The sequence below is a fragment of the Furipterus horrens genome, unplaced genomic scaffold (genome assembly GCF_987537825.1).
Source record: "Furipterus horrens unplaced genomic scaffold, mFurHor1.1.pri manual_scaffold_5, whole genome shotgun sequence".
Lineage (NCBI taxonomy): Eukaryota > Metazoa > Chordata > Mammalia > Chiroptera > Furipteridae > Furipterus > Furipterus horrens.
The window spans coordinates 135,570,227-135,595,269 of NW_028327175.1; the positions used below are offsets into that span (position 1 = coordinate 135,570,227).

Sequence of the window (25,043 nt, forward strand, 5' to 3'; positions counted from 1 at the left end):
GAGAAGTGAGAAGGTTGACAGCGACTAGGAAAATAGTTAGAAAATGGATTTTGTGAGTTTTAGGTAACACAAATTTTTGTGAGCTTAATATTTGATCAGTTGTATTCTCTTCCTTTGTGTCAAATTCATTACAAATCTTGTTTTAAAACAAATACAATATGTACTTCTTTCCTGTTGATGCCATCACTGCAGATACAATTTACCAGTCTTTGTGGACTGTCTGAACTTGTAGTTAAGGGATATTGTCATCAGGTGGCAGTAGATAACTTGGTTATGGGGTTCAAATTTCCAGGCATAACTAAAGTAAGACGAGGTTCTGGTTAACTTGGAGTGCGATTAGCACTATTCTGTATTCTACTGTTTTTCTTTTTAAAACAGTTTCAACATTATTAAAATTTATTAATCTTGCAACAATTAAGGAACTCTTTGCTTAAAATTAAAAATTGTGCCCTAAAATATATTTATACCCTGTAATATATATATATTCCAGTAAGCTGCGGTTGTTAGAAGTTGCAACATCATCTAACTCTAATTTTGGTCCTAGTTAATGTCATTAATAGAAGTTTAGAATTCACTTTCAATCTTGGTCCACTGGGGCCAATAGCTTCTGGGACATTAGGTTTTGCTTGATGTTAAAATTTCCTTTGCTATTAACAGAGTGAAAAGGCAACAAACAGAATGGGAGAAAATATTTGTAAAACATATTTGATACGAGGCTAATATTATCCAGAATATAAAAAGAACTCTTACAAAACCAATGAAAGAATAGCCAAAGGACTTAAATAGACATATCTAGAAAGAAGAGGTACAAATAGCCAATAAAAACATGAGTAGATACTCAATATCACCTACTATTAGGAAAATGCAAACCCAAACCCCAGTGAGATGCCAATTTATAACCACAAGGATGGCTGGTCTCAAACAACAACAGAAAATAAGTGCTGGTGTGATATGGATAAATTGGGACCCTTGTGCACCATTGATGGGAATGTAAAATGGTGCAACGACTATGGAAAGTAGTATGGTGGTTTCTAAAAAAATTAAAAATTGAGTTAATGATCTAGCAATTTCACTTCTGGGTATATGAGTATGCCCCCCGCCCCCCAATTAAACGCAGGGATACAAACAGGTATTTGTACACTCATATTTATAGTAGCATATTTATAATAGCCAAAAGGTGGAAGCCACTCATGTGTCTATTGGCGAATAAGCAAAACGTGACATATACACACAGTGGGGTATTTATTATTCAGCCTTAAAAAACAAGGACATTCTGACACATGCTACAACATGGATGAAACTTGGTAACATTCTGCTAAGTGTAATAAGCCAGCCACCAAAGAACAAATGTATTCTTACACTTCCATGAAGTACCTAGACTAGTCAGATTCACGCTGGCAGAAAGTAGAAGGGTGGTTGTCAGGGCCCAGGAATATGAGGGGAATTGGGAGTTATTGTTTAACGGGTACAGAGGTTCTGTGTGGGGTGCTGAAAGGTTCTGGAGAGGGTTGCACATGAGTGTGACTGTACTCCATGCCACTGAACCGTACACTTACAGATGGCTAAAATGGCAACTTTTATGTTTATATATATTTTACCATAATTTAAAAAAAACCTCTTTGCTAGAACCATAGAAGTGCGTTCACCTGCTTAAATGTGGCAAGTAAAATTAACATCCTTGGTTACTTTTACTTGGAAGTCTGTCATTCCCACGACTTCCCTGTCATAGAGATGATTGATAACAAGGAAAGTTAGAGTCAGAGAAAAGTTTCTCTGTCAGTCAAAGCAGTGTTTCTTTAACTGAAGTTAGATGGGTATAATTTTCTTTAGCAGTTGGTTTTAGATGTGTTGCTAATTGTTGCTTGGAATGTAAATATATAGTATCCTCTTGGCAGCTGCCCACTTCTTTATTCAGAGGGAATTTAGAACTTTAGAATTACAAGAGTTTATAATTCTATCAGGATAAAACATTTTAGAACAATTTTAAACACAAATGTTAGTACGTTTTGTAAAATGGAGGGCAAACTGTTTTCATTACAAATAAAGAGACTTTTGAGTTAGTAATAGATGTAGGTTTCAGCTCAATACCAATGGAGTGAAATGTCTTTTAAAGAAGTTCATTGGTGGCTTTACCCCAGTCCTTTGGCTCTTGGCATCCCCAGTTTACCTTACTCTGAGGTGCTATATGACTTCTGAAAGGAGTCAGTGAAACATTTCTGTTTTAGCTATTTTATTTCTATCCTACTTTGATTCCTTTTTGAGGCTGGGTGGGTAGACTTTTTTTCTCTAAAATTTCTCTCATGTAAATAATTTATCACATCAGAACATTCTGAATATTGCTAGTAATATTTATATTGAAGAGTTTAATGTTCTAGTTTTCATATATTCTTTTTTTTTTTTTGAATTCAAAATTATTCTCTAAGAATTAAAAAGGGAAGATTTCTCCAAAGATGATGGAATCATCACTGTCAGCTATTACACTAGGTCACATCAGCTTCTAAGCTGTAGAGATGAAAGGGTTTTTAGTCTTGCTCTGCTTGTCTGTATAGTCATGTGACCCTCTTAAGAAGGCCTATACCCCTTTTTGGCTATATGAGAAACTCCTATAGAATTTCTCCAAATTTTCCAATTCTGTTTGAGGACATGACAGGAAAGCAAAGTCTTTGCGTGGGCCCAATGTAAGTATTTTTTAGTTGGGAGAAGAGGAGAGTACTCTTAACTGCCAGAGATAACATGTCTTTGGGGAAAAAATTATACAAGTAAGTGACTGGTGTTTCTTTTATGGTCTCAGAAGTGTACTGTAATTGTCTGTATTAGCAAGTTTAAATCAACTGTAAAGTTGCTTCTAACATTGCAGTCTTTTTAAATGTAGAGGTAAAGTGATCACCTAAAGGAAGGGAGTAGTTTCAGGGTTTTCTTTCTCTTTTTTTGTAACATAGTTTGCCCTCCCTTGTATAAGATGGCCTGGGAGAATTTATCAGAAAGCTGAGATTTTCTTAACCTAAGAAACTAGTTTTGAAGGCCAGAATAGCTATAATATAGATATAGCAGATGTTTATAAATCAAATATTTTCTCTTCCTAAATCAGCGGAAGGTCCTGGGAAATCAAATGATGTCAGAAAAGAAAAACAAGGCACCTACTCCGGAATCTCTAGCCACTGGTGAATTGAAGAGAGCCAGCAAAGAAAATATGAACTTAGTAAGACACCATTATTTGTACTTCCTCTTTGTATGTGTACATTTGTGGAAAGAAGGAAAATTGATATACTGTCATCTCTTGGACAGTAAACTCTGTCTTTTTCTCAATTAACCTTTCATTTATGCTGACTGGCATCTTTCTGTAGGTTTTTATTGATTCATTCAACAAACACATTTTGAGTTCAAGGAAGATAGGGCCAGTCATAAGCAGAGAAGACACATACGGTGACTTAGCTCCATGAACATAGTGGTGGAGGGAGCACTTCTTCCTGGGAGACTCCACAGGGGGCGCAGCATTTGAGCCAAGCCACCTGGTACTGCATTACCTGTGGAGGAATCCTTCAAGGCTTCCTGGGCATGGTTACTTCATTAACCCAGCAAGAAAACCAATTAAGATTAATGAGATATAAATATGTCAGTAAAACTCTTCACATTGAAATAGAACCAGTAAATAATTCATATGTTAGTAAAGTCTGTCTGTAAGAATGACATTTGAATATTTAAGCCACTATAAAATTTTCTTATTACAGCTAGTTTCTGGATCTCCAGCTGTCATGGTGACACCAACAAGATTGAAATGGTCTGAGGGGAAGAAAGAGGGGAAAAAAGGTACTAACTGTACTTGTTCTGTGTTCTTACTGAATATGGTTCCTTTCTGCATAGTCAGTCAGTAGCATTTTAAAAACTCCCAGTGTGGTATGGTTGTAGTTAGAAGCAATGTAAAAATTACAAGGCTGTGTCCTTGCCCTTGAGTTCATTTAGCAGATGGTTATTGCGCGTCTACTCAGCACTGTCCCAGGTGCTGAGTGGTAGAACTGTGAACACAGACCCACCTGGTCCCTGTATTCTTGGACAGATGGGACACATGTAAAGTATCTTCAGAGTACTTGTTAAGCAAATTAAAAACAAATGTTAACTGATTGTGAAACCAAGTACAGAAGTGCTGAGAACATGCTCTGTGAACATGGAGTAGTTACGCTCCTTTTGGCCATAGACTTCAGCTTTGTTTATTTAGTGAAAAGCTTTCCAGATAGCCAGCTCATGCTGATGGACCCTGGCAGTCAGAGACAAGATGTTTCTGAGGTTTAGGACAAAGAGGGATTATTTAGTGCTGGGACTGCTGATTGCCCAGGCTCTTCTGGTAAAAGGCAGTGGCTACTGGGCTTTCCTCCAAGGAAGCCATTTGTTTTACTGGAAAGACTAGGGGATTTGTAGTTAGACCTGATTTGAATCATCATTCCTCTGGCCAGGGAAAACCATTCATTCTCTCTGAGCTCAAGTTTCCTCCTCTGAAAATAAGGATAGTAGTTATATCTACATGAGAAATCTCTTATGAGGCTCAACTGACATAACATTTTGGAAGCACATTGTGATTATTAAAAGATAAACAAGTGGTCATGCTTGTTACTAAAGAAAACTGGATGAGACTTGGTCTTATTTTATTAGGCTTGTGTGGCAGCTGAAGTGACCTTTGGTTTGACATGCTCATTTTATCTTTCAGACATGAACATAATTACTGTTGAGACTTCAGCAATACAAAGAGAACAAAAAGCCCAATCCTTATGGATAGATCTTTTTTTTAAGTATATCTTATTGATTATGCTGTTACAGTAGTCCCATATTTTTTCCCTTTACTCCCCTCTGCCCAGTACCCCCCTTCCCTCCAGTAGTCCCACCCCCCATAAAAGAATCTTACCCATTTTAATTTTATTAGCCAGTGTCACCCCATAAATTCAATTAAAAAATAAATATAGAATCTTACCCATTCTTCAAAGCCCAGCCTAAACCCCACCTCCTACTTGAAACCTTCTTTAGCTAACTCAACCAGATATACTTTTTCCTTTGATCTCCTATTGACTAAACTAAGTAAATTAAAATGTTTACTTCCCATGCATTATCTGTAACTAGTTAGTCTCCTGTAAGACGGAGGCCAGACTTGGGGTATGCTGTGGCCTCCTGTCGTTAGTTCTTCCCTTCTTCGTAGTGGTGACAGTGCCTGGCCTCTGTCGGTGCCAGTGCTGGTCTCAGCCTATTGATAACCAGTGTTGTGGTTGCATTGGCCATTGTGGGTCTTCCTGTGATTACGAGATGTCCTTCAGGGGAAAAAAAAGGTTTATTACTTACAAGACCTGGAAATTACACAACCACCTCAGACCACACAGCAAGGCCATGGGTAGGGAGAGAGAGTGCACTGGCCTGGCATTCTGCTTTCACGGGGCCTAGGGTTTTGTGGGCTCAATCTTCACTGGTGAAATTAAAACATAAGAGTGACAATTTAAAGTGTGAGAAGAGAAAAAAAGCAAGTGACCCAAGTGGTCACTTACAGAAATCAAGATCGCTGAAGCATAAGAGCCTCAGTGGGGAGGGGGCTAGCTCTCTAGTCAGTGTGACGCAGCCGTGTGTTTACTGGAGAGAGCTGTCTTTGGCGTGGGTGTTTTTGTGAAATGGTGCCTCAGCAAACAAAGCTTAAGTCAGACACTTGCATTGCCAAAAAGAAGAATAGCTGTCAGGAATAACACTACGATCCACTATGATGCTGAGGCATCGGAGTTAATGGCAAGGACTTTTAACTGCCTGGGTAGCAGATATGTTAAAAGGGGTAGTAGGGCACGTGTAACCCAGAAAGTATACATCTAAATAGGATTATAGTACCAAATTCTATAACAATTACACAGGCAATAATTTGAAATCCAGTCTGTAGCCATTTTCCCAACCTTGAGGAGACCCACAATGTAACTAAGTCTGGTGATCTTTCTGAGTGAGCCGTACAGCAACAGGCATGAAGACTGTCCATACACAAGTTGTTGTGGTAATTTCTCTGAAATTCATATCAAGTTGTCCCGCTTTGGCTTGCAGGGCTCTGGGAAATGGCCCTTTTAGTTCTCAGTGATGCCAAGTCAGAAGGGTGCGAGAAAAATTGGAAATGTTAATTTGGAGAGTTGTAGCCAAATATTGCTGGAAGCTAGAAGAATTAAGGATCTAGTCCAGTTTATGGTAGTAAACAGAACCTCAAAAATTAATAGCACTAGAATCCTATATCCTCAGAGGTGTATTCCTGAAACATATTTAATGTTGACAACTCTGAAGACATACCTATTTTAATTAAACCAAACTTAAATTAACTTTATTTACTAAAGATGATCCCACATCAAGTAAACTTGAAAAACATTTGGGTTAGTGTTGATATTTGGGGCAAATTAACTTATGTAGGCTTCAGATTCTTCACCTGTAAAATGGCAAGTGCATCACTTCATGCACAGATTGTCGTGAGGGTAAATGAGAGAATGTATGTAAAGAGCTCAGGTCAGTGCTTGGCACAAAATAGGAGCTTAGTGAAGTGGTAGCTGTTTGGAAGCAGCCCAAGTGCCCATCAGTAGATGAGTGGATAAAAAATCTGTGGTACATTTACACAGTGGAATACTACTTGGCCATAAAAAAGAAGGAAATGTTTTTGTGACAGCATGGATGGACCTGGAGAGTATTATGCTAAGTGAAATAAGCCAGTAAGGGAAAGGCAAATACCATATTATTTCACTTATATGTGGAGTCCAATGAACGAAACAAACAAACAAAATAGAAATAGACTCATAGATGACAGAAAACAGACTGGCAGCTGTTGGGGAGGTGGTTTGGGGTGCGTGTGAAAAAGGGGAAGGGATTAAGCAGTACAAATTAGTAGCTGCAGAATAGCCACAGAGATGCAGACTGCAGCGTGGGGAATCGAGTCAATAACGTCAAGATAAGTGGGTATGGGGCCAGGTGGGTGCTTGGGGCAGCGGGAGGACCACTCTGTGGGGCGCATGGTGTTCTGGCTACTTTGCTGTATGTCTGGAACTGGTGCAGAGTGTATTGAATGTAAACTGTGGTTGAAAAAAAAAAGATAATGTAATGAAATGAGATTAGAGCAGGTGGACAGATTGAGGTTTACTGGGTAGAGATTCATCAATTCTCAATCAAACGTTTATAGCAAATATTAAGTATAGATTCTTTAGCTTCTAGATGGGATGTTTGCAAAAAAATATTTCTAAATGTGCTTAATGCTCTTGTTTCTCTTTCAACCTAGGATTCCTCTGAAGGATCCAGAGTTCTCCTGTCGTCCACTGAGAGTTTTCTCTGGAGCCGGCCAGGTGTCATTCCCGCTCCCTGAGAAGCTTGGATTTGCAGCTTGCTTGCTGCATTTTGAATTGTGAAAGTTAATTAATCCTGTGACTTGACTGATACCTCTAACCCCACTCACTGGATGATTTCTGCAGCCTCTGCCTTCTGAACCAGTGCTAGCAACTCTTTCTCTCTTTTAATATTATGGGGAAACCACTAACCGGCCAACCAGCTTAGACAGCACACAGTAAGTAGGCAGAACCAGGCAGACTCCAGGGCTTATTCCATGTATTTCTTTAGGCATATTTTATTTTTTAAAAATATGAGATTTGTGCTCAACTGCCAGTATTCTTTTTTTTTAAGTACTGTCAGGCTTAGTGGATTGATGTTATTTTTTAGCTGATATTTTGGACTTTTCTGTTTTGATAGTGTTGGATATTTTTGTTGTCATTTCTTGTTTGTTATTTGTTTATTCTTTAAAGCTTTTTTTGTATATGTAATCTAAATGGGCTCTAAGCCAGATGTCTTTCCCCTCTTTTTCACCTTCAGCTTTGGGAAAGCTCTTTATCTCATGAGGCTCTATTCCTCAATACCTTATTTGTGTCCAAGGAATTTATAGCTTTCCTGGAAATTTTCATTATTTCTTGGGCCTGAGATCACAAGGTATTTGGCTTGCAGTATTGAACAAGGAGAATTCAGAATGATACACTATTTTAACAAATGTTAACTATTAAATTGTGTCCCTCCCTCCCTCCCTCTGATCCTTTTTCCTTGGCAATGCCGAATATCGTGTGCTTGCTGAACTCGTCTGCTTTGTTCGGTTTCCTCTCGCCTAGAACATCTCTGGTGTCCGTGTGGTGCCGGTACTCCTGTGCCAAGTCACTGTGCCTCAAGGCAAGTCTCTGACTGCTCTATAGAGGTTTGCTGAAATATCTGTATGTAGTGGAAGCTCTGGAGTGTGACTAGGATGGGGCTGGCTGGCTTTACGTCCAGGACGACTCCCTAGGGGTGGTGTGCAGGCTGCACTGTCTCCTGAGAGCCAGCTGGAACCAGAGGAAGGAAGTGAGCAGAATTCTGCAGGGCCGAGAGGATTTAAAGGAGAGAAGGCTCTTATTTTGGAGGCAGGGTGGCTTCTCACCCAAGTTCTAAGAGCAGTACAGCCCTCTCCTTGTCATAATGGGCACAGGGAGGATTTGGAGATGGGGCTGGAGAGGGAGCTTTGACTGGGTTGAGATGTCCACATGTGTTTGAGGTGAGCAATGGCGTGGCTTTGACCTCGTGTAAATACTGCCTGGAGAGCAGCATGTGGCAGGAGAGACTGTTCTGTCTGTGCCTGCTCTATGGAGCAGTGCAGCCCTCCTCGCCTGTGCGCTGGAGCCGAGTCAGGCCCTCCAGGGGGACACAGCCACCCAGCAAAGTGTGGTTAGCTGACCTGCTTTTAAACGATTGAAAAGGCCGCGTTATTGCTGAAGTGAAAGGTGGCCCTGGGAGCAGAGGTGGGTATTTGTGTCCAGTGTCAGTCCTCTTTTCCGTACGTGTCATTTCTCTTGCTTCTGTGACAGCAAAAATGAAGAAAAAGAAAAATTGGCCTTGCAATTTGATAGATTATGAACAATTGATGGTTAAGAAAGAACACAGAGCTGCTTAGAAGCTCCTTCTCTAGAACAGTTTTATGTCATTCTTAAAAGTCCTTGCTAGCAAATTCATTTGTGCAGGTTTCTATTTGGCTTTTTTCCTTATTGAGAAAAAATAAAATTCCTTGCACCAGCTTCAGTGAATTCAAACAGAAACCCCTTTTGGTATGAACAGACTGAAGTAGGGTCCTTCCTTCACTCCGCACTTTATTCGTCTGTGTACCCTCCAGTGGTGTGGACCGGCTGGCATGGTCCCACATCGGGTGGAGGGAGCAGAGCCGTGACCTGAGTCCTTGTCATCCAGTTTGCTCTGTGGTTCTCTCTGAGGGAGGTGCCTGAGATTTAGGAGACTCTTTGGTTGTATGGACTGGATAGTGTTCTGGACCAGGGGTGAGAGAGATGTCTGTCATGTGCACATGCTTTTCTGTAGCTAGCCCTTTGGGCAGTTCATGTCTGTATTTGGGTATGTGTGTTTCATTTAAGTTATTTATTAAATATGCTTTCCCTTGCTTTAAGGTATGATAGGTCATTTTTGAAATAGAAGCTGTGATCCAGTTGGAATCCAAATTTGAGAAATAAATAGCATGACCTTCTGCCTTGTAATATGTAACTGTTCTAATCCTGTGGAATCTTATGGAGAACTCAAAACAAAACCCTTTTCGTTGGCCACAGAAGGGGACTGTCTCCCTTCTGACGTGGTGGGCGGGTATTTTTGAGCCAGTATTTAATAATTTTTAAAATATATAAGATTTTTAAAAATGTTGTTTACTTTTCATGTTGGAACAATCTCTTTGGAAATGCCACTTCTTCTGACTTGTAAAATTGCATTTGTTCCTGGGGTCAATTATGAAGGGTTTTGCTGTGGTATCAATAGGAGGCAGTGTTTTTGTGCCAGAAGGCTCAAGTGTAAAAACGCAGACCACCTCATTGATTCAGATCTGTACTGGGTGAGCTATAACTGGCTGAATCAATGAAAACCAGTTTCTTACCTTTTACAAGGATGGACCTTTGCACTGGGACCAAGGAATCTGGTTTGAAAAACCCCACTGCAGCAGGGAAAGGATTAGGAGACACTGATTACATCTGAACGGCCAACACAGTAAAGGAGCTGGCACTTAATTCTAATGAAACCACAGATGATCCACCGCACACTGTTTACCTTGAACGCCCTTGCAGAGTCAGTCAGCGATGGCAGGTTGCACCCTTGGGAAATGGAGTAGTGCAGGGCTGTTGCCTGCAGTGACGGCTGGGTGTTCAGAGGGGCCGGTTTTGTTGGCCTGTAAGGAAGCCGGTTGATCCCAGAGTGGCAGAGCAGAGCCATTCCCTCCTCCGGAATAGCAGTGTTTCTGTTCAGCTCCCTTCACAGGAGCCTCTGTTAGGACACGGTTTAAAACACTGCCTCCTAGGAGAACCTGCGGGTGTGGGGCTGTGCCCCCAGTGATCAGCTGAGTAGCCTTGCAGAACCGGGGAAGCCGTCTTTGGGATCAGACTTCCCTAGACCTTACATGCACCCATCCGTATTTGTACGGGGCCTTGTACAGATGCCGGAAGCTGATGGCTCTCGTTCCTGAGTCTTTTCTAAGTAGAACACCTTCCCCAGGAGAGACTCGTCCCTGCCCTCCTCCACCCTGAAGTCTTTGTGCTGAAGACAGGACCCAGTCCCAAACTTGGGTACCAGCATCCGGCAGAATTGCCCCAGATTCAGGGGAAGATTTGGGTTGCTAAGATGCGCAAGCTTTTCAGACCAGTGGTAATTAATCCAATCTAAAACTGCTATAAAAACCTGGCTTTCCTAGACAACTAATGCTGGGAGTTGATGGAGGGGCTAGTGAGGAGGTGGAGTACATAATAGCCCGAGTGCTTGGGTTACCATGGAAACTGGAGTGTGCGAGGCCACAGCTGATGCTAAAGAGCCATTGAGCACTGCCCTAGACATGTTTGGGGACCAGCAGACCTGTTGGGAAAAACTCTGTCACCCCAGGGTCCTTTTTTCATAGCAAAGGCTGCCTTTGCACTTATCCCTGAGCACGCTCAACAAGAGAAACAAGGTTTTTTTAACCATCACCATTTTTTTCATTCTTCTTTGACTATATATACTATATATATGTGACTGTAAAGAAATAATCGTACCTTGTCTTTCTTTTATATTCATGTAATATTCTGAAATTAAATTTCTTTTGTTTCATATCCATAGGCTTTGACTGGTTTCTTAATCCAAACTTTGAATGATGGATTATTTTAAAGAGAGAGTGCCTTAAAATTTTTTTTTTCTGCTGGTATTATTGAACTATTATTGACAGAGAGTCTGCCTCTTGTTCTGAGGAGCACGAAACCTCTAAGAAAAGCTTTGGCTTGTTTTTCTGCTGGGTGGGTGGCTGCGAGTGTGTGTGTGTGAGTCTTTTGGCTGATAGGCTATGAGATTGGAACCTCCTGGAATTCAGAGCTTCCTGATTTCCCATGGATGGGTTTAGAAAGCTTTGCACAGATTTCAGTTTCTCACATACTCCTTATTTCCTCATTTAAAAATAAGGAGTGATATTTATAGTAATAGTAAAAACCAAATGACATTTTCATCTAGGGCAGCAAGTTGTAGTGTTCAGACAACTCTGGTTGAGATGTTGTTTCTGCCACTTGGGTATGTCTTCTTATCTGTAAGGTGGGGACAGTGGCATCTAGTCTCAATAATGTCCTGCTCTCAGCTATAAGGGCTTAGCACAAAAGGTTTTAATTTGGGGTCTGTGGTCGTACTTCAGGATATTGTCTGCCCCTGCAATTCTATGTAAAATTTTGAATTTTTCTAAGGAGAGATTTTAAAGCTTCCACAGGAATCCCACAGGAGTCCTTGACCACTAAAATACTGACAACCACTAGCCTTCCACAGTGCCTGGCAGATGGCTAGTATTCATTAAATGTTAATTCTCTCTTTGCCAAGGATAAATTTTATAATCAGCAGGTTATTGATGCTGACGTCATTATTTTCTATAACAAGAGACTTACTTAAATCTGGAATAGGAAAAAAAGAAAGGAAGCTCTGCAGCTGTCTCTATTACCTATCCATCCTCTCCTCCTGCTCCTCAGGTGCTGCTCAGGACTGTGTTCCTCTGTCCCCAAGGACCAGCTTGCATTATTTACTGAAAAGAAAGGAGCCAGGACTGTTCCTTGACTCTTACAGATAGTACACGAGGAACTGAGTAATGCAGGAGAAAAGAGAAAGGGATGGAGGGACAGGAGTAATTTTGAAAAACTGGAGGAGGATCAAAATGTCTAGCACAGTGTTGAGCACATAATCATTCATAATTGAGTCATAGAAAGGGATGAAGAAGCAGACATGCATTGAACAGCAGAAAGAAAGGTGGGAATACCGGGAACTGGGAAGAGTTTTCCCTGGTCTCCCCTTCCTCACAGGCCATGTCCATGGCCTCTTTCCCCTGTGGTGGGCTGCCCACTTTTTGTTCTCACCTATATTCCTGAAGTAGCAGCATATGGGAATGGGAGTGGTGAAGAAGCCTGAACCCCCTTCTAGGCAGTAATGGGTAGGCAGTACATCAGGCTTCTGTAGGTGCTTCTTTTAAGTCCCAGCTTCTTGATTTCCCCATAACAAGCAAAAACCAAAAGCAAAAATTGAGGTTGAACCATGGCCAAGTTTTGGTCCAAGTGGATTGTTGATATCTTATCCTTTATCAGCAGCATCCAGTGCTCAGATCCCAAGAGTCTTCTGCCTTGGAACCAGGATGGAGGTTAGCAGGAGGGGCCACTGACTCATTGCCTTTTAAAATTTTCAGTGCCTTAGTGATGAGGAATGCTTACTGCAGTCGAACCGCACCTGTGGGCAACACAGAAAGCAAACAGACTGTCTAAACATTGTGGGTGTGGCAGCCATGCCTCAACACCAACCTACAAAAGTGGGGGTTGCTTTTATTATGTTTTAGTTTTATTTTTAAAAGATTTTTATTTGTTTTTAGAGAGAGGGGAAGGGGAAGAGAAAGTGGGGGGTAGAAACATCCATGTGAGAGAGACATTGATTGCTTGCTTCTTGTGCTACCCCCCTCCGGGGACTGAACCTGCAACCCAGGCATGTGTCTGGACTGGGAATTGAACCGGCGATCTTTTGCTTTGCAGGATGACTCCCAGCCAACTGAGCCACTCTGGTCAGGGTGGAGGGTTGCTTTTAACAGCTCTTTCTGCTCATGTGCTTCCCAGTTTTTCAGTATTGGAAGAGGAATCATGATAGGGCTTCTAGAGAGTTCAAGTCTCCTGTGAATGAAAAATTAACACCATAATTTATTGAGTACTTACTATGCACTAAGCTTTGTGCTAGCCAATTAATTCCTGTGTTGTTAGAGTGATACATCTCTTGTTACCTCCAATTTTATTTTATTTTTTTTTAAAGATTTTATTTATTTTTAGAGAGAGGGGAAGAGAGGGAGAGAAACATCAGTGTGTGGTTGCCTCTCGCACACGCCCAGTGGGGGACCTGGCCTGCAACCTAGGCATGTGCCCTGGCTGGGAATTGAATCAGTGACCTTTTGGTTCACAGGCTGGCACTCAATTTACTGAGCCACACCAGCCAGGGCTGTTACCTCCAATTTTATAGTAGAAGACACACATAAAGAGTTCAATGTACCCATTGTCAGCTAAAAAGTGGCAGAACCAAGATTAACATCCAGAACTTTCTGACTACAAACTGGTTTCACGCAGGGGCTACACACCCCAGTGTCTCCAGGAGCCAGGAAGGAAATGTAAGGTCATGAAAACAACACCCACTTCAAGAGATTTAAAAATACCATGGAGCTGAACATAACCCCTCCACGGCCTGGATTTGGCCCGCAAGTCCCACCTGGCATCCTCTGCGCGAGGCTGTGCTGCTCCTCTGCTGGCTGGGTCCCCCGTCCTCACAGGGTGTTGTTCTCCAGGGGCTCTCGGTGCTGGCTCAGGGGTGACAGCCACAGTGTGCCTGCCAGGATGGTGTTCCACCACAGGAGGGTGGGCGACCCTGCGGCTGCTGGGAACCACGTAGGGAGGATCTATCCTCACTTCTTTGCTGTCCCCTGTGTACTGTCCATTGTGCCAGACTCTAGCCACAGGTGGATATGGAGCATTTGAAATGCGGCCAGTCTGAACTGAGATGTGTTCTGAGTGTGAAGTACACCCCAGAATTCAGTCTGAGTAAGAAAAAGAGAATGTAAAAAGGTCTCGATAATTTTTTATATTGATGGTCTATTGAAATGATATTTTGGATATATTGGTAATTAAGTTATATCACTAAAATTAATTTCACCTGTTTCTTTTTACCTTAACATGACTGCTAGAAAATATTAAATTTCATGTATAGCTCATGTTATATCGCTGTGTTCCAGAGCCTCTGGGGCTCTAATCCTAGCTGTCCTTTCTCGCCCCAGAAGCTCCTCCTCAACTCCATTGGTGCCTGTGGCCACACCGTTCCTTTAGTCCTGAGACTACCCTGAAGAAGGGAGGGGAAGTCAAAAGAAAAGCAGTTAGCTAATGTTTTATCTGTGAGCTCCTCTGGAATTGGCTGCTGCCCGCCATGGCTGGCGATGGGAATGCCTCAGCATGATCCTCCTGCTGGGGCCCACGTGCAGGTGCAGGCTGCAGCCCCGGTGCAATGGAGTCCCTGCAAGGGGCCTGAAAGTCAGGGTGTGCCAACCACTGCCTGCCCACAGAGGGGGCACTGCCCTTTGGAATTTGTCCATGTTGTGATCCATCAAGATATTTTTAAGTTAATGAACTCGTAATAGGTGGTGTTTGTGTGTATGACCTGTACTTTCCATAATGGATGAAAATGCAGCTATAAAGTATGGAAATTGAAATTTGTGGGGTTTTTTTTTTGTGTGTGTGTGTGTGTGAAAGAGTTTTTTTCAAAAGTTTTTAAATTTATTTTTACAGAGGGGTCTTCATAGTCCCAAATGCAGGGCTCTACTGATACAGCTCTCTGAAAGCAGAAGGGGAAACCAGGCTTGTCAGAGGAGAGAAAACATTAAAATTGTAACCTCCCTCCCCTGTGACCCACTGTCGGGGCCACAAAGACCCCCTCGTCTTTCTGTTTAGCCACTGGGACTTACTGGAAACCTAATGACCCAGGCTTTATTAGATACTTTGAGGTCGCTGAAATGGACCACTGATGGCAGGTCGTGTACTCGGCCACTTGTTGGAGACTCGCTGTGTGTGCTGTGTTGACGGAATCAGGCAGAGGAAGACAATGGAGAGGAGGGGTGTGGCTCTGTTCCTCTCTCTGCTTCTCTCTTCCTTGGGAGCACAGAGCCTGCTCTTTCCAGAGGCATCTAGAAACCATCTGGTGTGGAGGAAAAGGGGATATATTTAGTCTGAAGCAAATCGTCAGCAGAAACATAGGATCAGAGCCAGTCAGAGCTATCTGGGACTTAGAGAGCGTGTGTGGAGAGGAAGCGGGTGAGAAGGACACCGCTGGGTTCCCCAGGCCCGCGTTAGCCAGGGAGCTCCTTTGCCTCCCGTTTAGAGTAAGGTTTTGTTTAAATAAGGGGATTGAAAATCATTGAACTGGCTCCTAGGTGATGTTTTACAGACAGAAATGGAGATTTGGAAAGATGGCAACTTAAGCCTGTGATAGTACATCCAGAGAGTAACAGTGCGGGAATCTGAATCCATCTCTTTTAAAATCAGCTCTACCAGGAGCACAGTGTGATGTGTTTTGACAGATGATTGCATCCCTGTAACCACACTCCAGTTAAGATGTACAACATTTCCATCACTCCAGAAAGTTCTCTCATGCCACTTGACAGTGAATCCCCTGTGTGCCTGCCCCAGGCCGCCATCTCATTTCTATCACTGGTGGTTCCTTTTGTCACTAACTCCATCTCCTAACTTGCAGCTGGTGTGTTGACTATGCCTCCTTTCACTCCCTGGCTGCCGTGTTCTGACGTGCTGGAGGGAAGAACCTTGCTTTGTGTTTCTATGTTCCTGGGACCAATGGCAGGAAATGAGAAGAATAATTGTGGCTTTTGGAAACATGAGTCGCTGCTCCTTATATCCTGTTTCCACAATACCTAGTATAGTGCCTGGCACATAGGAGGCCCTGAGTAAAGTACTGAACTGAATCAGATCTGTCCAATGATGGAACGATCATTTCTCGGAGAAGCCATTACGTTCCTTCCCAGGTGAAATGTACTGGGCGTGGTGGTCCCTGTCACTGACAAACACCCGTGAATCTGAGCTTTCTGGCCTTGAGTGATAGGGCTGGAGCCACGTCCCATCGTCTTGATTCTGCCCTGTGGCCCATTGCGGTGGGACAGATGGGGGATTCTAATATGATGTGGTACGTCGTAAGGTAGTACTGAGTGCTGTGGAAGCCAAGGGGAGGTGTGCAGAGTCCAACGGAGAGATTTGAGGGAGCTCTTTGGGCAGGGGCATGCCGTGAAGGATGTGAGAGGAGCCTGTGGAAAGGCTTTTGGTGCAGGGGCGACAGCATAACGAAAGGCACAGCACCATGACAGACTGTAGTGCGTGTGATAATAACTGCTCTGAGTGGGACCCTGGACATTGCTGTCATTATAACATTTTGTAGGTATTAAGATGGTTGAATGGCCACAAGTGCCGTGGGTATCCATACAGATTTGAGGTTTGGTCAGAAAATGGCCTGATTTCCTTCAATGTTTTGTACCTGGGAATAGAAATGGAAGTGAATTGGTGGTCGGGGTGAAACATGGTTGGGGCGAAACATGGTTGGGCCCCACAGACAGGAAGGAGGGCAGAGTGGCCAGGAAGTCGCTGATGTCCGCAAGAGCCACAGAAAATTCCAGCTGTTGCACCATGGAGCACAACTGGAATTCTTACATGGCTGGGGCAAGTGTTCTATTGGTTCATCCACTTTGGAAAAAAAAACTGGCATCATCTGTCTACTAAAGCTGAACATTTAGTCTATAACCCAGGTATCCCACTGATACATCTATACCCAACAGGAATATGCTCACCAAAATACTTGTACTGGAGCTACCCAAGTGCCCATCAACAGCAGAATGGATGCATGCAGGACAGATGTGGTAGGCAGTATGGGCATCCCCCCCCACCTAAGATATTCATGTTACATAGCAAAGGGGAGTTAAGGTTGCTGATAGGATTAAAGGGTTAATCAGCTGACCTTGAAATAAAGCGATAGTCCTGGATGATTAGGGTGATCCAAGTATATCACAAATTTCCCTAAATGCGGAAGAGAGAGGCTGGAGTCAGGACCAGAGAGGCGGCAGCGTTAGAAAGACTCAGCTGCTCACTGCTGGCTTTGAAGGTGGAAGGGGGCTGTGAGCCAAAGGAAGTGGGCAGCTCCAGAACCTGGAAAAGGCAAGACGTCTTCTTCCCTAGAACCTCTACTCTGTTGACACCTTGATTTTAGCCCAGTCAGACACATTTCTGACCTCTGACCTCCAGAACAGTAAGATAAAAAAGTTGTGTTGTTTTAAGCCACTAAACCTGTGGTACTTTGTCACAGCAGGAATGGGCAACTACTACTGTGGAATGCTACATACACAACAGCGAGAACAGGCAGTCTGTAATTACATGTGACCGTATAGCTGAGAACCAGATACACAAGTACATGCTGCATGATTTCCTTTATATTAGTGCAAAAATGGGCCAAACAAGTCTATACTCTTAGAAAGTCAGCCCTGGCTGGTATGGCTCAGTGGATTGAGCTCCAGCCTGTCAACCAAAAGGTTGCTGGTTTGATTCCAATCAGGGCACGTGGCTGGGTTGTGGGCCAGGTCCCCCCCAGTTGGGGATGTGTGAGAGGCAACTGATCCATGTTCCTCTCACACATCAATGTTTCTCTCTTTCTCCCTCCCTTCCCGCCTCTCTGAAAAATAATAAATAAAATCTTTAAAAGACAAAAAGAAAATCAGAGAGTGATTACTCTTGGGGCGGTAGTAGACGGCGGGTGGTAATTAATTGCAGGTGGGCGTGAGGACGTTCTGAGGTGCTGGTCACACAGGTATGTTCAGTTTGTGATGATTCATTGAGCTGTCAACTTAGAATAGGTGTGCTTTCCTCTGGGTGTAGTCTACCTCAACAGGATGTTGGTGCGTTTTGTCCAGGTCAGCCTGACTTTTGAGGGACAGGAAAGGGATTATTTTTTAACTGGGTGCCAATTATTTACATGTTTAGCTCCTGGCCTTTGTGAGAGAGGCATAGTCAGGTGAACGGGTGGGTGGCTGGAGGCCTGGGAGACAGTGGGAAGACCGGGACCGGGAGGTCTAGGGACACTTCCTGCAGGCGGTGCATAGAGCAGAGTATGTCATGAAGAGGGATGGGGGTGCTGTGGGGCAGCAGGAACATCAAGGGTGCCCAGAGTTCATTCATCCCATCTATGTTTATTGAGCTGGTGGTGTTTCAGATCCTCGGGGGAATCTGAGTCGTTTCATCAGAGTAGGTGAAACGGGGTGCTAAGTGGTCCAGGAAGGTAGTACTGACAAAAGTTCAGGGGAAACAGAGACTCTAGCTGGACAGGGTGGGTGGAGTGTGTTCTGGGAGACTTAGGTGGTACGTTGGATGAACTGTTCAAATTTTAATAGTATTTTTTTTAATGTGCAACAGAAACATATAACTTGTATACTGAGTCTGAATTTGTAGATTCTTCAAGCCCAGGCTGAGGTGTATATTGAGATTAGAGCAAGAGCTAGGGAAGTGGCCTGCCTATGTGACAAACATACTGAAGGTTTGCTATGACTGAGGTTCGCTTAGTATTATAGTAGGTGAAAGAGTGAAGGGGAAGAGTATAGGATAGTTTTAAGCACTGCGAGAATTTCTCTTCAGTAGAATGGGAGTCACTGGATAGAGGGAGTGGCAGTGGTGAGGCAGGAACTGACAGCAGGAAGCTGAGGGGAAAGGGCCTGGTGGCTAGTGGGGACTTTATAGAATCAACCGGAGGATGTCTTGCAATATCGCGAACCTTATCCCTGGAGTTTCTGATTTAGTTGGTCTGAGGCTCAGGAATTTGCGTTTCTAACAAGTTCCCAGGTAAGGCTGATACTGCCGGTCCAGGGACCACAGTGAGAACCACTGATGTAGAGGTGGCAGTGAGTGAGCAGTTTGGACCCAGTCATGGATGTGAGAGGCAGGGGACAGACAGCTCTCTGTAGGAAGGGAGAAGCAGGTATGCAGGCCGGGAGACATCTGGCAGAAAGGCGGAGTGCAGAGAGCTGATGCTGGGTGCTGGGCTCAGGGTTGCCGCCAAGTGGGGATGCCCAGGAGGGCCCCAGCTAGATGCTAAGAAGGGTGATTACCTGGGCAAGGCACCTGCAGTTGGCAATAACTTGGGAAAAGGGAAGTAAATCCAGGCCCTAAACCAGTGCCCAGGGATGGCACCTGCTCTGGTTTTCCTGTCATTTTGATCATCTCAGAGAGGATGGAAACCAACTTCTACAAAGCACTCACTGAGTCTCAGAAATTTTATATCCCTTATCACATTTAGTCATAATCCATTTTAAGGGTGAGGAAACTAAGGCCAAGAGAAATGAAGGAACTTGCTGATTATTGTCCAGAAAGATATGGTATTCAATCATCTCTGAGGCTGATATGTCTAATTAAATCTCTCTGCTTTCCTCCACCCCAATATTATCATTTCAGCATGTAATCAATAGAAAATCAATATCTAATCGGTATAACCAATTGTTAGTGAGACATTTTATTCTTTTTTAGTATTAAGTCTTCAAGATATAGTATGTATTTAACAACTACAGCACATCTCGATTTAGACATTTGAGTGCTCAATAACCTACATGTATCTCACTCTTATATTTTTGGACAGAGATGAACAAGTCTAGGTACATGTACCTGTAATCATTACTTCTGCCACTAGATGGCGAAGTTGACCTTTACCCCAGTAAATGCCTCAGGTGTTAGATTGGGTGGATGGGGAACCTGGCTTAGATCTCTCTGTCTTTATTTGTTTGAATTTTAGCCAGAACTGAGCTTGAAAGATGCCAAACCATTGCAAACATACTCGAGAAATAAACATATGTGTCTGGGTCTGTGTGTGTCTGGGGCCAGTTGTGCAACCGAGATTTCTCCAAGTTTACATTCATGTAAAATATAATGTTTATTGAAAGATAAGTAGTAAAATGTGCTAATTTAAAGCTTAGACATACAATGTTAAAACTTAGCTGACACATATTATTAAAACAATAGCAGTGGTAGAAATTGTTTGGAATTTAGGCAAATAAGACTTGTTTGGTGAGAAGTGTTCTCTCTGACATTCTGTAGAATTGCAGGCATATAGTGATGATAGAAAGTAGCCTCCTAGTTGTTATTTAAAAATTTTCCACAGACTACTGACTTCCCTGTTGCTTACAACCTGAGGACCCAGTCCGACCACCCCAACCTTGTCCACCCTGGTCCTGCTATCCCGGGGCTTCTGTTCTATTTCAAAGATGGGGAAACTGAACCAAGCAAGCAGCATGCCTCCATTCCCATCACATGGGTGCTGTGCTGGTGGCCAACCTAGAACTAGAGTTAGGTGCTCTGGACTCCCTGTCCTGTGCTCTTTGCACCATGTCATTCTATTTGAGAAGCAGTGGCAATTGCAGCCATCTCATTTCTCATGTCTGCACAAAACTCTGAGCCTGACACGGTGGCCAAGAGCCCAGCCCCTACTGTGCTACTTATAGGCTGTGCACAGCGCTGGGCCCAGCGGGACTCCGGGAAGTATTGAGTGGGTGAGGAAAGGAGGGAAAGAAGTGCCCTCCAGATTCTTAGAAACTTACCATTCCTGTAGGTGGGTGGACCAGTCTGCCAGCCATCTGGTGGCAGATGGATTACACTGGACCCCTTCCAGCATGGAGAAGCGTCACTTTGGTCCTCATTGGAATAGACACTACTCTGGATACCGATTTGCCACTCCTTCCTGAAATACTTCTGTTGCCAATCACCTGTGTGTTCATGGAATATCTCATTCACTGTCCTGGTATTCTACACAATACTGCTTCTGACCAGGGAACTCATTTCAGAGCAATATAACTGCGGCAATAAACTTGTGCCCCTGGGAATTCACCAGTCTCACTACGTATCCTATAAACCAGAAGCAGCTGACCTGATGGAAGTGTGGGACGGCCTGCCAAAGACTTGGTTATGGTACCAGTTGGCCTGAAAGGTTGGGGTTCTGTCTTACAGGGTGCACTATGCTCTTTGAATCTGTGACTATTTCTCTCATAGTAATCAACAGGTGGAAATGGGAAGGGCTCCTCATTTTTACATCAAGTAACTTGTCTACAGAATTGTTTCCCCTGTCCGTGCAACTCTGAGCTCTGCTGGTTTGAAGGCTGGAGTTCTGACGGAGGACTGACTGCCTCCATCGGGGATACTGCAAAGATGCCACTGAATGGAAGTTGTCACCTGGCTCTGCTGGGCTTCATATTCCTCCAAACCAAAGGGAAATGGGTTGCTGCTACACAAAGTGGCAGAAGAGCTCTATCTGCAACTGTGGGGTACCTCTTAGTGCGAAGTAAAACTTAATGGAAAACCATAGCCACCGACAACAGGCGGGGCCACTGAGGAACCAGACTGTACAGAATAGGTTTGGGCCACTCCTTCAAGTAAAGCACCCGCACTAGTTGAGGTATTTTAGTTACACAAATTATATACATTTTAATGATTTACATTTTTAATATAACTTGGAGTCCATTTTATGTTAGTACACAGACAGCCACCTCATTCTTTTTAATGTCTGCATGATGTTTCATTGTGTGGCTGCATCATATGGTTGGCTGAACCACGGTCCCCTAAACATCATCTGCAGCCTAACCCCTGGGACCTGGGAATGCTAACTTTACGGCAAAGAGGGACTTTGCAGGTGTGATTAAATTAAGGATCTTTGGATGGGGAGACTGAGCCATGTGGGCCCTATATGCAATCACATTTGTCCTTATGAGACAGAAGATTTGACACAGAAGGAGAGGAGAAGGACCACAGAGGCAAAGGTTGCAATAATGTGGTCACAAACCAAGGTATACCAGCAGCCACCAGAAGTTGGAAGAGGCAAGGAAAGGATTCTCTCTTAAAGCTCTGGTCCAGTCACACTGTTACAGACTTCTGGCTCCCAGAACTGTGAGAGAGTAACTTCCTGCTGTGTTCAGCCACCCAGAGTGTAGTAATTTGTTACAGCAGCCACAGGAGACTAATACAGCTCTCTCGTACCAATGGATATTTGGATTATTTCCGATCTTTTGCTTTGCAAACAGCACTGTAGTACGTTTCCTTGAACATATATCATTTCACATATGAGTGAGTAAATCTATGAGGTAAATTGCAGAAGTGGAATTGCAGGACCAAAGAAATACAAAGCATGCCTTTTCTGCCTATGTCTGCTGCTGTGTCTCAAGACCATTAATTCGTGTTGGAATCACGGGACAATTTCTCCTGCTTTGACTCTTCTCAGTGTCATTCAAGACCCAGCTCAAAAGACATCTCCCCCAAGGAGGCTTCTGTCTCCTAGGCAGAGCTCTCTGCTCAATTGGCTGAATTCCCATAGCAACGTGAATTCATCTCTCCTGGAGCCCTGATCACGTTGCACTGTGTTTAAATGACTGTCTCGCTTGGAGATGGTGAGCTCCTTCAGCGCAGGGCCTGGGACTGGTTCACCTTTCCGTCTCCTGGGTGAGGCACAGTGCCTGGAGCATAGCAGGGCTCAGTGAACGGGTGGAGGGCATGCGAGGAGGCAAGCTGCCTCTTTTGGGGGCGGAGGATAGGAGGACGTTCTAGGAGGTCGAACCTGACTGGACAAAGGCCAGCGCTCAGAAAGGTCAGGGAACTGAGCAGCATTCTAGAACCACAGATGCTGCCCTCTTACTTATATGATGGAGCTGCTCTCTGAACCTGGGAATCCATCTGTGTAGCTTGTGTATTTTGTATGTTTCAAATACCTGAGTGAACGTGAGGCCAATGACTCACTGTGAGCAGGGAGAATGGTTGTGAGGGGAGGCAAGGAAGAGAGTCCCCTTGTAGGCCTGAGGGGTGGGTGTGTTGACAGGCAGAAGGGAGTGCCTGATGATCCTTCCCTGTCTGTTTCTATTGGGTTGTTTCTGGAATCTCTTCCATCCTACAGGAGCCCTTTCTCTCCTGCAGAGCTCTGTTCTTGTCCTTTATAAGACTTATCAGAGTTGTCTCCGAGTAGAGATATGCATTCAGGTTGTATTTGTTTCATGCCTGTCTTTTCTGCTAGACTGAACTCCAGGAGAGCAGGGATTGGGTCTGTCCTCTGCAGTAGCTTCAGCACCTGACATATTGCCTGACACAGAGTTGGTGTGTACCAAGTACTTGTTGGACAGGCGAATGACCTGACTCGGCAACCAGTGAAGCGGGTACTACTATGGTCCTTATTTCAGGATAGGCAAACTAAGGCATAGAGAGGTTAGGATGCCTAAGCCACGGAGTCAGGAAGTGGCACCCAGGTTTCAGACTTAGAGTGAGCAGCCCCAGGAGTGAGCATGTGGCCAAGCTTGGCCGATAAAACTCAAGCTGTGGAAAGTGAGACCCCTGTCTTTCTGGGACCTCGCCGTTTGGGATGTGAGACTAAGGCTGCTGGTGCCTGTGACTCTAGCACAGTGGACAGATGGCCTGAGGGCCTGGTATCAGAGGGAGGCAAAGATCTGGGGTGGGGGGTGAGAGGGCTGGGGAGAGGTGGATTTTGAGTTCCTGGGCACAGCCCAGGGTATCCTTTCTCCAGTCCAGCTTTTACTTCTGTCCTCTTCTCTCTGCATTCCCTCCTGCTTGTAGAGAAAACCATTTGTTCTACATGGTAGGAAGTGGGCCCCAGCCAAAATCTAGCCTTTGCTGGGCCATCCCTTTGCCTTTCCTGCACTTGGGAATGAGAGCCAATACATGCCCTCTTAGGCTCAGACTGGCCTGGATCACACCCCTTGTTCTCATATGAGAGTTCCAATGAACATGGTGACCAAGCCCATCTCCACTGCCAATATAGTGGAGAAAGAGCCAAGGGCCTGGGTTTAGTTCCAGCTGCACCGGGCGCTCAGCACGTGACAGAGCCAGCTCCTCTCGGTCTCTGGTTCTCAGCTTTGTCTGCTGTAAAATGGATGTAATCCTTTCCAACGTCAAGGTTTGTGACCTGGGGCCTGATATCCAGCAACTGCTTAGGAAGTGTTAGCTGCCTGCCCTGCTAACGCTGTGGGTGGCTCTCAGCTACCGGTGACAGAAAACTCATCAGGATCAGCTTACGTAACGGGGCTTTTATCATAGCGTGCCCCAAGAAGACCAGGGGCAGGGCAGTTCCAGGGCGGTGAGTTTGAAAGCTCAACAGCGCCTTCAAAGATTTAGGTTGTTTCTGTCTCTCGGCTGCGCCATTCTCGGCATCATCGGTTTCCCTCTATGTCGCAACGTGGCTGCCCCAGCTACAGGCATCGCCCAATGGAGGTCTGAGGAGGAAGTGTTTCTTCCTTCTCTCTCCTTGTAAGAGTGAGGAAAGCCTTCCCACAGCTCCCCAGCAGATCTCCCCTCAGGTTTCATTGGCTAGAACAGTCCTATGCCCATTGTTAAACTGAGCACTTACAAGCAGAATAAGGTACTGTGGTTGGTTTGGAGTGATTAAGAAAGACCCCAATTGGTTTTGCTAGCAAGGAGGAAGGGGCAATGGCTGTTGGGCTGTGTCTGCCATGTTTGCTCCGTGAGGTGCCCCAAGCGTCTCACACAGTGCCTGACACATAGTAGGTACTCAGTAAGTACTCACCGAATAAGTGAGTATGTAGCGAGCCCTCTGCACTGGCCAGATGGAGGAGGTTCTTGCGTGGGGCAGAGGTCTTCAATGACTGTGGCTGTGTCTCTTTCCCCCAGCCCTGGGGGAAGTACTGAACTCACAGGCTTGACAGGGATGGCGTAGGGACCTGCAACAGAGGTTTTGACTCAGCAGGGCCAGAAGGGCCAGGTTTTCATGGAAACAGTCCTGATTCGGGTCCACCCCAGTTGGCCTAGGGGTTCTGAGGAGTGGGCAGGAGCTGCCAAGTGGTGGGTATAGGTGGAGAGAAGTGATGTGGCTTCTGTAGGGAGGGCCCCAAGGGCTATGGAAAGTGCAGGCTCCTTTGGGCCACAGTATGTGCATGGGGAACCACTCTCCTTTTCAATCTA

The 25,043-nt window shown here is 44.4% G+C and overlaps 1 protein-coding gene across 1 annotated transcript in view; it reads left to right on the forward strand.

Annotated features, from left to right (window-relative positions):
- The window catches only part of ARHGAP19 (Rho GTPase activating protein 19), a 54,600-nt gene extending 46,966 nt beyond the window's left edge, over positions 1-7,634 (forward strand). Inside the window, 3 exon segments of the mRNA XM_090277905.1 lie at positions 3,089-3,199; positions 7,262-7,288; positions 7,290-7,634. Coding sequence (XP_090134031.1) covers positions 3,089-3,199; positions 7,262-7,288; positions 7,290-7,388 — 237 coding nt within the window. The 3' untranslated portion in view covers positions 7,389-7,634.
- The last annotated feature ends 17,409 nt before the right edge of the window (positions 7,635-25,043 follow it).